At 47.7% G+C, this 15,520-nt stretch overlaps 1 protein-coding gene across 2 annotated transcripts in view; it reads left to right on the top strand.

Moving 5' to 3' along the window:
• DROSHA (drosha ribonuclease III) overlaps positions 1-15,520 on the top strand; it is a 604,359-nt gene that overhangs the window by 31,590 nt on the left and 557,249 nt on the right. For both annotated transcript variants that reach the window (XM_063922973.1, XM_063922974.1), the window contains exon 2: positions 6,191-7,014. In XM_063922973.1, the coding sequence (XP_063779043.1) occupies positions 6,194-7,014 (821 nt within the window). In that variant the 5' untranslated portion in view covers positions 6,191-6,193. The remainder of the gene's footprint in view (positions 1-6,190; positions 7,015-15,520) is intronic.

Here is a 15,520-nt window from a genome sequence, read left to right as displayed (position 1 = left end):
TTGGGGGTCATTTTGATCCCATAGTATTATTAACCTCAATAACCATAATTTCCACTCATTTCCAGTCTATTCTGAACACCTCACAATATTCTTTTTAGTCCTAAAATTTGCACTGAGGTCGCTGGATGACTAAGCTAAGCGACCCAAGTGGTCGGCACAAACACCTGGCCCATCTAGGAGTGGCACTGCAGTGTCAGACAGGATGGCACTTAAAAAAAATTATCCCCAAACATCACATGATGCAGAGATAAAAAAAAAAAAAAAAAGAGGTGCAAGATGGAATTGTCCTTGGGCCCTCCCACCCACCCTTATGTTGTATAAACAGGACATGCACACTTTAACAAACCCATCATTTCAGTGACAGGGTCTGCCACACGACTGTGGCTGAAATGACTGGTTGGTTTGGGCCCCCAGCAAAAAAGAAGCAATTAATCTCTCCTTGCACAAACTGGCTCTACAGAGGCAAGATGTCCGATTCCTCACCCCTTTCACTGTGTACATCCCCCTCCTCACAGATTATTACTTCGTCCCCACTGGAATCCACCATCTCAGGTCCCTGTGTACTTTCTGGAGGCAATTGCTGGTGAATGTCTCCACAGAGGAATTAATTATAATTCATTTTGATGAACATCATCTTCTCCACATTTTCTGGAAGTAACCTCGTACGCCGATTGCTGACAAGGTGACCGACTGCACTAAACACTCTTTCGGAGTACACACTGGAGGGGGGGCAACTTAGGTAAAATAAAGCCAGTTTGTGCAAGGGCCTCCAAATTGCCTCTTTTTCCTGCTAGTATACGTACGGACTGTCTGACGTGCCTACTTGGATGTGGTCACTCATATAATCCTCCACCATTCTTTCAATGGTGACAGAATCATATGCAGTGACAGTAGACGACATGTCAGTAATCGTTGGCAGGTCCTTCAGTCCGGACCAGATGTCAGCACTCGCTCCGAAACTGCCCTGCTTCACCGCCAGCGGGTGGGCTCGGAATTCTTAGCCTTTTCCTCGTAGCCCCAGTTGCGGGAGAATGTGAAGGAGGAGCTGTTGTCGGCTCACGTTCTGCTTGACTTGACAAGTGTCTCACCAGCAGGTCTTTGCACCTCTGCACACTTTTGTCTGCCGGAAAGAGAGATACAACGTAGGCTTTAAACCTAGGATCGAGCACGGTGGCCAAAATATAGTGCTCTGATTTCAACAGATTGACCACCCATGAATCCTGGTTAAGCGAATTAAGAGCTCCATCCACAAGTCCCACATGCCTAGCGGAATCGCTCCGTTTTAGCTCCTCCTTCAATGTCTCCAGCTTCTTCGGCAAAAGCCTGATGAGGGGAATGACCTGACTCAGGCTGGCAGTGTCTGAACTGACTTCACGTGTGGCAAGTTGAAAGGGTTGCAGAACCTTGCACAACGTTGAAATCATTCTCCACTGAGCTTGAGTCAGGTGCATTCCCCCTCCTTTGTTTATATCGTAGGCAGATGTATAGGCTTGAATGGCCTTTTGCTGCTTCTCAATCCTCTGAAGAATATAGAGGGTTGAATTCCACCTCGTTACCACCTCTTGCTTCAGATGATGGCGGGGCAGGTGCAGGAGTGTTTGCTGGTGCTCCAGTCTTCGGCGCGCGGTGGCCGAATGCCGAAAGTGGTCCGCAATTCTTCGGGCCACCGACGGCATCTCTTGCACGCCCCTGTCGTTTTTAAAAAAAATTCTGCACCACCAAATTCAATGTATGGGCAAAACATGGGACGTGTTGAAATTTGCCCACATGTAATGCACGCGCAATATCGGTGGCGTTGTCCGATGTCACAAATCCCCAGGAGAGTCCAATTGGTTTAAGCCATTCTGCGATGATGTTCCTCATTTTCCGTAAGAGGTTGTCAGCTGTGTTACTCTTATGGAAAGCGGTGATACAACGCATAGCCTGCCTAGGAACGAGTTGGCGTTTGCGAGATGCTGCTACTGGTGCCGCCGCTGCTGTTCTTGCTGCGGGAGGCAATACATCTACCCAGTGGGCTGTCACAGTCATATAGTCCTGAGTCTGCCCTGCTCCACTTGTCCACATGTCCGTGGTTTATTGGACATTGGGTGCAACTGCATTTTTTAGGACACTGGTGACTCTTTTTCTGACGTCTGTGTACATTCTCTGTATCGCCTGCCTAGAGAAATGGAACCTAGATGGTATTTGGTACCGGGGACACGGTACCTCAAGCAATTCTCTAATTCCCTGTGAATTAACGGTGGATACCGGACACACGTTTAACACCACCGCAGCTGCCATGACCTGAGTTATCCGCTTTGCAACAGGATGACTGCTGTGATAATTCATCTTCCTCGCAAAGGACTGTTGGACAGTCAGTTGCTTACTGGAAGTAGTACAAGTGGTCTTCCGACTTCCCCTCTGGGATGACGATCGACTCCCAGCAACAACAGCAGTGCCAGCAGCAGTAGGCGTTACACTCAAGGATCCATCGGAGGAATCCCAGTTAGGAGAGGACTCGTCAGACTTGCCAGTGACCTGACCTGCAGTACTATTGGCGTTCCTGTCTAAGGAGGAAATTGACACTGAGGGAGTTGGTGGTGTGGTTTGCAGGAGCTTGGGTACAAGAGGAAGGCATTTAGTTGTCAGTGGACTGCTTCCGCTGTCACCCAAAGTTTTTGAACTTGTCAATGACTGATCAATGCGCTCCAGGTGACATATAAGGGAGGATGTTCCTAGGTGGTTAAAGTCCTTACCCCTACTTATTACAGCTTGTCAAAGGCAACACACGGCTTGACACCTGTTGTCCGCATTTCTGTTGAAATAATTCCACACCGAAGAGGTGATATTTTTTTTTTTGTAATTTGACCAGGCATGTCAATGGCCATATTCGTCCCACGGACAACAGGTGTCTCCCTCGGTGCCTGACTTAAACAAACCACCTCACCATCAGAATCCTCCTTGTCAATTTCCTCAGCGTCCGCAACATCCATATCCTCATCCTGGTGTACTTCAACAGTGACATCTTCAATTTGACTATCAGGAACTGGACTGCGGGTGCTCCTTCCAACACTTGCAGGGGGCGTGCAAATGGTGGAAGGCGCCACCTCTTCCCGTCCAGTGTTGGGAAGGTCATGCATCGCAACCGACACAATTAGACTCTCCTTGGGGATTTGTGATTTAGAAGAACGTACAGTTCTTTGCTGTGCTTTTGCCAGCTTAAGTCTTTTTCATTTTTCTAGCTGGAGGACGAGTGCTTCCATCCTCATGTGAAGCTGAACCACTAGCCATGAACATAGGCCAGGGCCCTCAGCCGTTCCTTGCCACTCCGTGTCGTAAATGGCATATTGGCAAGTTTACACTTCTCATCAGACGCTTTTAATTTAGATTTTTGGGTCATTTTACTGAACTTTTGTTTTTTGGATTTTACATGCTCTCTACTATGACATTGACATCAGCCTTGGCGGACGACGTTGATGGCATTTCATCGTCTCGGCCATGACTAGTGGCAGCAGCTTCAGCACAAGGTGGAAGTGGATCTTGATCTTTCCCTATTTTACCCTCCACATATCATATACTGTATATCAGTAGTAGTACAGAGCGGTGTAACTGTGACACATGTGTGTCCTGACAAGCAGTATAGAAGCTATAGAAAATGATTTCAAATTATTTTATATATCGGTACAGAGCAGTGTAACTGTGACCATGTGTCCTGACAAGCACTATAGAAGCTATAGAAAAGTATATATATTATTGTATATATCAGTACAGAGCGGTGTAACTGTGACCCATGTGTCCTGTCAGGTAGTATAGAAGCTATAGAAAAGTATATATGTTACTGTATATCCGTAGTAGTACAGAGCGGTGTAACTGTGACACATGTGTGTCTTGACAAGCAGTATAGAAGCTATAGAATAGTATATATATTATTGTATAGATCAGTACAGAGCAGTGTAACTGTGACACATGTGTCCTGACAAGCAGTATAGAAGCTATAGAAAATGATTTAAAATTATTGTATATATCAGTACAGAACAGTGTAACTGTGACACATGTGCCCTGACAAGCCGTATAGAAGCTATAGAAAAGTATATATATTACTGTATATCAGTAGTAGTACAGAGCGGTGTAACTGTGACACATGTGTGTCCTGACAAGCAGTATAGAAGCTATAGAAATGATTTAAAATTATTTTATATATCAGTACAGAGCAGTGTACCTGTGACCATGTGTCCTGACAAGCAGTATAGAGGCTATAGAAAAGTATATATATTACTGTATATATCAGTACAGATCAGTGTAACTGTGACCATGTGTCCTGACAAGCAGTATAGAAGCTATAGAAAAGTATATATTATATACTGGTGGTCCCCAGTCCCCACAATGCAGCACACTGATCAGATATTTGCAGCACACAGAGCACATATATGGAGCGTTTTCAGGCAGAGAACGTAGATATTTTCAGCACACTGAGCACAGATATTTTCAGCACACTGAGCACAGATTACGGAGCTTTTCAGGGAGAGAACGCAGCCACGTCCTCTCCGTTCAATCTACAAAGCACGAGTGAAAATGGCGGCGACGCGCGGCTCCTCTTATAGAATACAAATCTCGAGAGAATCCGACAGCGGGATGATGACGTTCGGGCGCTTTCTGGTTAACCGAGCAAGGCGGGAAGATCCGAGGCTGCCTCGGAACTGTCTAAAATAGGTGAATTTCGGGGGGGTTCGGATCCCGAGGAACTGAACCCGCTCATCTGTACTAAAAACTGAGCTCCTGTGCAGGGAGGCGGGGTTAAAGAGGAGGCGGCGCTATGCATCTTGGGAACAGTCAAAGCTTTTGAGCCTGTTGGTGCCTCGGATCAAGATCCTACTCTACACCCCTATGTCTATCCTTGTGGAGCCCAGTGTACCTCGAAGAAAGAGTTTTAACAAAGGTAAGTTCTTACCATAAAACTCGTTGTTCTTAACCCCAAGGCTGTAACCATACCTGATCTTAAAAAGACAGCAAAAGAAATGTCACCTTTTCTATTCTCCATTCCATAGTATCTCTAAATGATGTACATTCTTCGAAAGGAATTATAGTTCTGGGTGTTCAGCAATGGCTGCAGCCACTCTAGGTACTGCACACCAATTGAGAAACCGCTAATCTTTAACTGGATATACACTGAATTCGAGTGAGGTCTACCATGTTGCTTATCCAGATTCTCCCACTCTAGCCTTTCCTAGATTTTTCCTCTATTAGAAGATCCTGCTCATCAGATTGCTGTATATCCTATTTATAATTCATAGAATAATGTCCCCACACATGAGCAATCAACTGAGGCAATATGAAGATGATTGTTCAAATAAATCTGCAATGTATTGTATTTAGACCGACAACGGATTTGGATTGTTAAATTGTAGTGTAGATTGCTAGTATATGGGAAAAATCAGCAGGCTGTTTCTAGTAAACTGATGAGCCTTTCAAGATTTGCAGATCTGTAGTTGCAGGAAATGATCTGCAAATCTTTTAAAAATGTCTGGGCACAGATTGGTGGATTTGGTAATCTTTAAAACTGGGTAAAAGAAAAAAATCCCAGTCTCTCCAACTGGTCCCAGTGTCTCCAAGCGCAATCCTTCTTCTGCCAGCTACTCAGTCTCAAATTGGTCCATGGTGAGGGACCAGTGGAAATTAGCTGACAGTACCCAGGAAGTGTTGCCGCAGCATGTCCACACATACCCATAAGTAGTTGGTTCCAGGTGTAGGTGGTAGGAGCCTGAAAGAAGTAATTCCAGTTACCAGTTAGGAGCCTGGTGGTGGCAGGAAGTTACCCACCCACTGATAATGGTTGGAGTCAACAACAGGCAATTACTGACGGTAAGAAGAAATCCCTAATTTTCAAAGTCCATGAACAAAAATATATGGTCGCCTGGTGGAGCAAAGTCATCCAGGCACAGTTGCTCACTGCAAACAGGCAGACCTTTGATTTTATTTTCTAATATGCATTCGTCTAATCCTAGATTCTGGTTGCGCCGAGCAGGTGCTTTTCTTCTCTTCATTTACTAGTTTTTGTAAGTGTCCCCAAAGCAGTTTGTGTTATCTTAAACTGTTCTGTTGTTGTTGTTGTTGTTGTTGTTGTTGTTGTTGTTTTTTTTTTAATTTATGTATTCATTTGTATGACAGTTGATGGTTGTAAGTTTAAAAATAATAAAAAAAAAATTTTTTTTAGATAATGTCTTTACCTACTGGGAGAGAAGCTCGTGGAGGCTCTGGAGCTCCAGTGCAGACATATAGTCCACAAAATGTAAGGCCTACACAGTTGCAGCAATCTTCTGGGCAGTACTGCTATGATACACAAAGTACTCCACCGCCCACTTTTTCTAGCCTGCCAAATACTGGGTACATGCCTCCAAGGCCTGATTACATGTGTTATCCGCCACCTGTTACTCCACCAACACAAAGTACAGTAAACCAATGTCTTCCCAGGCCGACCTATCCTGTACGGCAGAGTTACCCAATTCCACCTTGTTTTCCTCCCGTCCCCCCTCCATCTGCTGGCGCACCTACTGCACAAAGCACCTATCCTTATATGGTGCCTCCACTAATGCCACCACCACCTATGATGCCTCCTCCACTGCCTCATGTGGGCTATCAGCCAGTATATCCATCTGGATATCCACCACAGACCTTCCCTCCACCAATTCCTCCTCCTCAGCCAGTGCCCAGCTTTAATAACTACCAGCAAAATTCAACTTCTTTTCAAGGCAGCAGCCACTATAGACACACAAGTCATGGTCAGTACCAGACAGATAAACCCCAGAGTGATCGCAGAACGCCAGATAGGGGAAAACACTATGATGCTCACCGTCGCAGAGAATACAGTCACGGTGACAGGCACCGCTCTGAAAAACATGGAGAGCGAAGAGATCGAGGCAGGAGCCCTGATCGGGCAAGAAGGCAAGATAGTAGTCGACGTAGATCAGAGCACGAATACAGTAGGACACCCTCTCGTGGAAGGACCCCTCCACGGCATGGAAGTTATGAGCGTAGCAGGTAAGATACCATAAACTACCATCTATTGTACATCCACTGGCTGATTTGCTTGATTGTAACATATGTCTTGTTATTTCTCTTACGTCCTAGAGGATGCTGGGGACTCCGTAAGGACCATGGGGTATAGACAGGCTCCGCAGGAGATATGGGCACTCTAAAGAACTTTTAGTATGGGTGTGCACTGGCTCCTCCCTCTATGCCCCTCCTCCAGACCTCAGTTAGATTCTGTGCCCAGAGGAGAATGGGTGCTATACAGGGGAGCTCTACTGAGTTTCTCTGATAAAAGAATTTTGTTAGGTTTTTTATTTTCAGGGAGCACTGCTGGCAACAGGCTCCCTGCATCGTGGGACTGAGGGGAGAGAAGCAGACCTACTTAAATGATAGGCTCTGCTTCTTAGGCTACTGGACACCATTAGCTCCAGAGGGATCAGAACGCAGGTCTCCCCCTGCCGTTCGTCTCAGAGCCGCGCCGCCGTCCTCCTCGCAGAGCCGGAAGATAGAAGCCGGGTGAGTATAAGAAGAAAGAAGACTTCTAAGGCGGCAGAAGACTTCAGATCTTCACTGAGGTAAGCGTGCAGCGGTAACGCTGCGCGCCATTGCTCCCACACGTTACACACACGGCAGGCACTGATGGGTGCAGGGCGCAGGGGGGGGGGCGCCCTGGGCAGCAATATATACTTCTATGTTTGGCATGTTAGACACATATGGGCTGCGGAGTCAGTGAATATGTTTATACCCCGCCATTAATTGTAAATTTCTCTAACGTCCTAGTGGATGCTGGGGACTCCGTCAGGACCATGGGGGAATAGCGGCTCCGCAGGAGACAGGGCACAAAAGCAAGCTTTTAGGATCACATGGTGTGTACTGGCTCCTCCCCCTATGACCCTCCTCCAAGCCTCAGTTAGGTTTTTGTGCCCGGCCGAGAAGGGTGCAATCTAGGTGGCTCTCTTAAAGAGTTGCTTAGAAAAAGTTTTTAGGTTCTTTATTTTCAGTGAGTCCTGCTGGCAACAGGCTCACTGCATCGAGGGACTTAGGGGAGAGATTTTCAACTCACCTGCGTGCAGGATGGATTGGATTCTTAGGCTACTGGACATAGCTCCAGATGGAGTCGGAACACAGGGCTCGCCCTGGGGTTCGTCCCGGAGCCGCGCCGCCGACCCCCCTTGCAGATGCTGAAGATGAAGAGGTCCGGAACCAGGCGGCAGAAGACTCTCAGTCTTCATCAGGTAGCGCACAGCACTGCAGCTGTGCGCCATTGTTGTCAGCACACTTCACACAGCGGTCACGGAGGGTGCAGGGCGCTGGGGGGGGGGCGCCCTGGGCAGCAATGTATAATACCTGTATGGCGAAAAATACATCACATATAGCCCTTGAGGCTATATGGATGTATTTAACCCCTGCCAGATATCTAAAACTCCGGAGAAGAAGCCCGCCGAAAAGGGGGCGGGGCCTATTCTCCTCAGCACACAGCGCCATTTTCCCTCACAGAAAGGCTGGTGGGAAGGCTCCCATGATCTCCCCTGCACTGCACTACAGAAACAGGGTTAAAACAGAGAGGGGGGGCACTGATTTGGCGATATGTATATATATTAAAATGCTATAAAAGGAACACTTATATAAAGGTTGTCCCTGGATAATTATAGCGTTTTGGTGTGTGCTGGCAAACTCTCCCTCTGTCTCCCCAAAGGGCTAGTGGGTCCTGTCCTCTATCAGAGCATTCCCTATGTGTGTGCTGTATGTCGGTACGTGTGTGTCGACATGTATGAGGAAAATATTGGTGAGGAGGCGGAGCAAATTGCCTGTAATGGTGATGTCACTCTCTAGGGAGTCGACACCGGAATGGATGGCTTATTTATGGAAATTACGTGACAATGTCAACACGCTGCAAGCCGGTTGACGACATGAGAGGGCCGGCGAACAAATTAGTATCTGTCCAGGCGCCTCAAACACCGTCAGGGGCTGTAAAATGCCCATTTACCTCAGTCGGTCGACACAGACCCAGACACGGACACTGATTTCAGTGTCGACGGTGAAGAAACAAACGTATTTTCTTTTAGGGCCACACGTTAAGGGCAATGAAGGAGGTGTTACATATTTCTGATACTCCAAGTACCACAAAAAAGGGTATTATGTGTGAGGTGAAAAAACTACCTGTAGTTTTTCCTGAATCAGATAAATTAAATGAAGTGTGTGATGATGCGTGGGTTTCCCCCGATAGAAAATTATTGGCGGTATACCCTTTCCCGCCAGAAGTTAAGGCGCGGTGGGAAACACCCCTCAGGGTGGATAAGGCGCTCACACGCTTATCAGAACAAGTGGCAGTCCATCTACGAATAGGGCCGTACTTAAGGAGCCAGCTGATAGGAGGCTGAAAAATATCCTAAAAAGTATACACACACATGCTGGTGTTATACTGCGACCAGCGATCGCCTCAGCCTGGATGTGCAGAGCTGAGGTGGCTTGGTCGGATTCCCTGACTAAAAATATTGATACCTTTGACAGGGACAGTATTTTATTGACTATAGAGCATTTAAAGGATGCATTTCTATATATGCGAGATGCGCAGAGGGATATTTGCACTCTGGCATCAAGAGTAAATGCGATGTCCATATCTGCAAGAAGATGTTTATGGACACGACAGTGGTCAGGTGATGCAGATTCCAAACGGCACAAAGATGTATTGCCGTATAAAGGGGAGGAGTTATTTGGGGTCGGTCCATGGGACCTGGTGGCCAGGGCAACTGCTGGAAAATCCACCGTTTTTTACCCTAAGTCACATCTCTGCAGAAAAAGACACCGTCTTTTCAGCCTCAGTCCTTTCGTCCCTATAAGAGTCATATCTGCCCAGGGATAGAGGAAAGGGAAGAAGACTGCAGCAGGCAGCCCATTCCCAGGAACAGAAGCCCTCCACCGCTTCTACCAAGTTCTCAGCATGACGCTGGGACCGTACAGGACCCCTGGATCCTACAAGTAGTATCCAAGGGGTACAGATTGGAATGTCGAGAGGTTTCCCCCCTCGCAGGTTCCTGTAGTCTGCTGTACCAATGTCTCCCTCCGACAGGGAGGCAGTATTGAAAACAATTCACAAGCTGTATTCCCAGCAGGTGATAATAAAATTACCCCTCCGACAACAAGGAAAGGGGTATTACTCCACACTATATGGTGGTACTGAAGGCTAGGTGAGACCTATTCTAAATCTGAAAAATTTGAACACTTGCAAGGGTTCAAATCCAGATGGAGTCACTCAGAGCAGTGATAGCAAAGAACAAGGGGACTATATGGTGTCCCGGGACATCAGGGATGCTTACCTCCATGTCCCAAAATTTGCCTTTTCTCACCAAGGGTACCTCAGGTTCGTGGTACAGAACTGTCACTATCAGTTTCAAGACGATGCCGTTGGATTGTCCAAGGCACCCCGGGTCCTTACCAAGGTAATGACCGAAAGGAGGATTCGTCTTCAAAGAAAATGGACGACCTCCTGATAAGAACAAGGTCCAGAGAACAGTTGGAGGTCGGAGTAGCACTATCTCAAGTAGTTCTACGACAGCACGGGTGGATTCTAAATATTCCAAAACCGCAGTTGTTCCGACGACACGTCTGCTGGTCCTAGGGATGATTCTGGACACAGTCCAGGAAAAGGTGTTTCTCCCAGAGGAGAAAGCCAGGGAGTTATCCGAGCTAATCGGGATCCTCTTAAAACCAGGAAAAGTGTCAGTGCATCATTGCACAAGAGTCCTGGTAAAAATGGTGGCTTATTACGAAGCGCTTCCATTCGGCAGATTTCACGCAAGAACTCTTCAGTGGGATCTGCTGGACAAATGGTCCGGATCGCATCTTCAGATGCATCAGCGGATAACCCTATATCCAAGGACAAGGGTGTCTCTCCTGTGGTGATTACAGAGTGCTCATCTTCTAGAGGGCCGCAGATTCGGCATTCAGGATTGGATGCTGGTGACCACGGAGTCCAGCCTGAGAGGCTGGGGAGCAGTCACACAAGGAGTGTGATCAAGTCTGGAGAATTCTCTCCACATAAATATACTGGAGCTAAGAGCAAATTTATAATGCTCTAAGCTTAGCAAGACCTCTGCTTCAAGGTCAGCCGGTATTGATCCAGTGGGATAACATCACGGCAGTCGCCCACGTAAACAGAAAGGGCGGCACAAGAAGCAGGAGGGCAGTGGCAAAACTGCAAGGATTTTTCGCTAGGCGGAAAATCATGTGATAGCACTGTCAGCAGTGTTCATTCCGGGAGTGGACGACTGGGAAGCAGACTTCCTCAGCAGGCACGACCTCCACCCGGGAGAGTGGGAACTTCATCGGGAAGTTTTCCGCATGATTGTGAACCGTTGGGAAAGACCAAAGGTGGACATGATGGCGTCCCGCCCGAACAAAAAATGGGACAGGTATTGCGCCAGGTCACGAGACCTTCAGGCGATAGCTGTGGACGTCCTAGTAACACCGTGGGTGTAACAGTCGGTGTATGTGTTCCCTCCTCTGCTTCTCATAACCAAGGTATTGAGAATTATAAGACATAGAGGAGTAAGAACTATACTCGTGGCTCTGGATTGGCCAAGAGGGACTTGGTAACCGGAACTTCAAGAGATGCTCACAGAGGACTAATGGCCTCGGGAGCTAAGAAGGGATTTGCTTTCAGCAAGTACCATGTCTGTTCCAAGAGGAATCGTGGCATCGGCCTTTAAGAAAGGACCTGCTCCAGCAGGGACCTTGTCTGTTCCAAGACTTACCGCGACTGCGTTTGACGGCATGGCGGTTTGAACGCCGGATCCTAAGGGAAAAGGCATTCCGGAAGAGGTCATACCTACCCTGGTCAAAGCCAGGAAGGAGGTGACCGCACAACGTTATCACCACATGTGGTAAAAATATGTTGCGTGGGTGAGGCCAGGAAGGCCCCACGAAAAAATTTCAACTAGGTCGATTTCTGCACTTCCTGAAAACAGGAGTGTCTATGAGCCTCAAATTGGGGTCCATTAAGGTTCAAGTTTCGGCCCTATAGATTTTCTTCCAGAAAGAATTGGCTTCAGTTCCTGAAGTCCAGACGTTTGTCAAGGGAGTATTGCATATACAGCCCTTGTGTGCCTCCAGTGGCACCGTGGGATCTCAACGTAGTGTTGGGATTCCTCAAATCATATTGGTTTGAACCACTCAAATCTGTGGATTTGAAATATCTCACATGGAAAGTGACCATGCTGTTGGCCCTGGCCTCGGCCAGGCGATTGTCAAAATTGGCGGCTTTGTCTTACAAAAGCCCATATTTGATTTTCCATTCGGACAGGGCAGAACTGCGGACTCGTCCCCAGTTTCTTCCTAAGGTGGTGTCAGCGTTTCACCTGAAACAACCTATTGTGGTGCCTGCGGCTACTAGGGACTTGGAGGACTCCAAGTTGCTAGACGTTGTCAGGGCCCTGAAAATATATATATATATATATATATATATATATATATATATATATATATAATTCCAGGACGGCTGGAGTCAGAAAGTCTGACTTGCTGTTTATATTGTAGGCACCCAAAAAGCTGGGTGCTCCTCCTTCTAAGCAGACTATTGCTCGTTGGATTTGTAGTACAATTCAGCTTGCACATTCTGTGGCAGGCCTGCCACAGCCAAAATCTGTAAATGCCCATTCCACAAGGAAGGTGGGCTCATCTTGGGCGGCTGCCCGAGGGGTCTCGGCTTTACAACTTTGCCGAGCAGCTACTTGGTCAGGGGCAAACACGTTTGCAAAATTCTACAAATTTGATGCCCTGGCTGAGGAGGACCTGGAGTTCTCTCATTCGGTGCTGCAGAGTCATCCGCACTCTCCCGCCCGTTTGGGAGCTTTGGTATAATCCCCATGGTCCTGACGGAGTCCCCAGCATCCACTAGGACGTTAGAGAAAATAAGATTTTACTTACCGATAAATCTATTTCTCATAGTCCGTAGTGGATGCTGGGCGCCCATCCCAAGTGCGGATTGTCTGCATTACTTGTACATAGTTATTGTTACAAAAAATCGGGTTATTATTGTTGTGAGCCATCTTTTTTAGAGGCTACTTCATTGTTATCATACTGTTAACTGGGTTCAAATCACAAGTTGTACGGTGTGATTGGTGTGGCTGGTATGAGTCTTACCCGGGATTCAAGATCCTTCCTTATTGTGTACGCTCGTCCGGGCACAGTACCTAACTGAGGCTTGGAGGAGGGTCATAGGGGGAGGAGCCAGTACACACCATGTGATCCTAAAAGCTTGCTTTTGTGCCCTGTCTCCTGCGGAGCCGCTATTCCCCCATGGTCCTGACGGAGTCCCCAGCATCCACTACGGACTATGAGAAATAGATTTATCGGTAAGTAAAATCTTATTTTGAGCGGGACCGAAGCCCGCCACTAGAGGGGGCGGAGCTTGGTCGCACAGCACCAACCAGCGCCATTTTCTCCACAGTGTGCTCAAGAGAAGCTGTCTCCCCGTTTCTCCCCTGCAGAACGGTGATACAGGGCTGAAAAAGAGGGGGGCGGGGGCACATTTTGGCGCAGTGAGTGCATTACACGATTGACATAATATAAAAGCGCTATATCTGGGAATTGTTTCCAGTGTCAGTTGGCGCTGGGTGTGTGCTGGCATACTCTCTCTCTGTCTCTCCAAAGGGCCTTGTTGGGGACCTGTCCCCTTATAGATAGATCCCTGTGTGTGAGGGTGTCGGTACGCGTGTGTCGACATGTCTGAAGCGGAAGGCTCATCCAAGGAGGAGGTGGAGCAGATGACTGTGGTGTCTCCGTCGGCAACGCCGACTCATAATTGGTATGATATGTGGAATATTTTAAATGCTAATGTGACCTAATTACATAAGAGAATGGACAAAGCTGAGTCCAAGGAAACGGCAGGGAGTCAATCCACGGATTTGGCTGGGTCACAGGGCCCGTTAGGGTCTCAAAAGCGTCCCTTATCACAAATAGTAGACACTGATACCGACACGGATTCTGACTCCAGTGTCGACTATGATGAGGCAAGGTTGCACCCTAAGGTGATCAAAAGTATTCATTATATGATTATGGCAATAAAAGATGTTTTGCATATTACAGATGACCCCTCTGTTCCTGACACGAGGGTACACATGTTTAAGGGGAAGAAACCTGAGGTAACGTTTACTCCATCTCATGAACTGAACGAATTATTTGAAAAAGCTTGGGAAACTCCAGACAAAAAACTGCAGATTCCCAAGAGAATCCTTATGGCGTATCCTTTCCCTGCAAAGGACAGGGTACGTTGGGAATCCTCACCCAGGGTGGACAAGGCATTAACGCGTCTGTCCAAGAAGGTGGCGCTACCGTCTCCAGACACCGCGGCCCTTAAGGCTCCTGCGGATCGTAGACAGGAGGCTACCTTAAAGTCTATTTATGCACAATCAGGGGCTTTACTCAGGCCGGCAATAGCATCGGCGTGGGTCTGTAGCGCTGTTGCAGCATGGGCAGATATCTTGTTGGCTGACATGGATACCATGGACAAGGATGCCATTGTCCTGACTTTAGGCTACATTAAGGACGCAGTCTTGTATATGAGAGACGCTCAAAGAGACGTGGGGCTGCTTGGTTCCAGAGCCGACGCCATGGCAGTTTCGGCAAGGCGAGCTCTGTGGACCCGCCAATGGTCGGGTGATGCCGACTCAAAAAAGCATATGGAGGTTTTACCTTACAAGGGTGAAGTTTTGTTTGGGGATGGTCTCGCGGACCTGGTTTCCACAGCTACCGCGGGTAAATCTACATTTTTGCCTTTTGTTCCCCCACAGCAAAAGAAAACCCCACAATATCAGATGCAGTCCTTTCGGTCGCATAAGTCCAGAAGAGGTCGGGGCTCCTCTTTCCTCGCCAGAGGTAAGGGTAGAGGTAAGAGAACACCTGCTTCGGCTAGTTCCCAGGAGCAGAAGTCCTCCCCGGCTTCTGCTAAATCCACCGCATGACGCAGGGGCTCCACGGAGGGAGTCCGCACCAGTGGGGGGCACGTCTTCGACTCTTCAGCCAGGTCTGGGTCCTATCGGGCGTGGATCCTTGGGCGTTGGAAATTGTATCCCAAGGTTACAAACTGGAGTTCGAAGAGGTGCCCCCTCGCCGATTTCTCAAGTCGGCTTTGCCAACTTCTTCCCCGGAGAGGGGAGTGGTGTTAGATGCAATTCAAAAGCTGTGTCAACAACAAGTGATTGTCAAGGTTCCCCTAGGCCAACAGGGAAAAGGGTACTATTCAACAATGTTTGTCAGACCAATTTTGAATCTAAAATCACTAAACCTATACTTGGAAAAAGTTCAAATTCAAGATGGAATCACTCCGGACTGTGGTATCCAGTCTGGAAGCAGGGGATTTTATGGTGTCGCTGGACGTGAAGGATGCCTACCTTCATGTCCCCATATTTCCTCTTCATCAAGAATACCTACGTTTCGTGGTACAGGACTGTCATTACCAGTTTCAGACGTTGCCGTTTGGGCTTTCCACGGTCCCGAGGATTTTCACCAAGGTAAT

The sequence above is a fragment of the Pseudophryne corroboree genome, chromosome 5, assembly GCF_028390025.1.
Source record: "Pseudophryne corroboree isolate aPseCor3 chromosome 5, aPseCor3.hap2, whole genome shotgun sequence".
NCBI classification, from domain to species: Eukaryota; Metazoa; Chordata; class Amphibia; order Anura; family Myobatrachidae; genus Pseudophryne; species Pseudophryne corroboree.
Note: the sequence above shows the minus strand (reverse complement) of the source record. Positions and strands in the feature narration are given on the sequence as shown.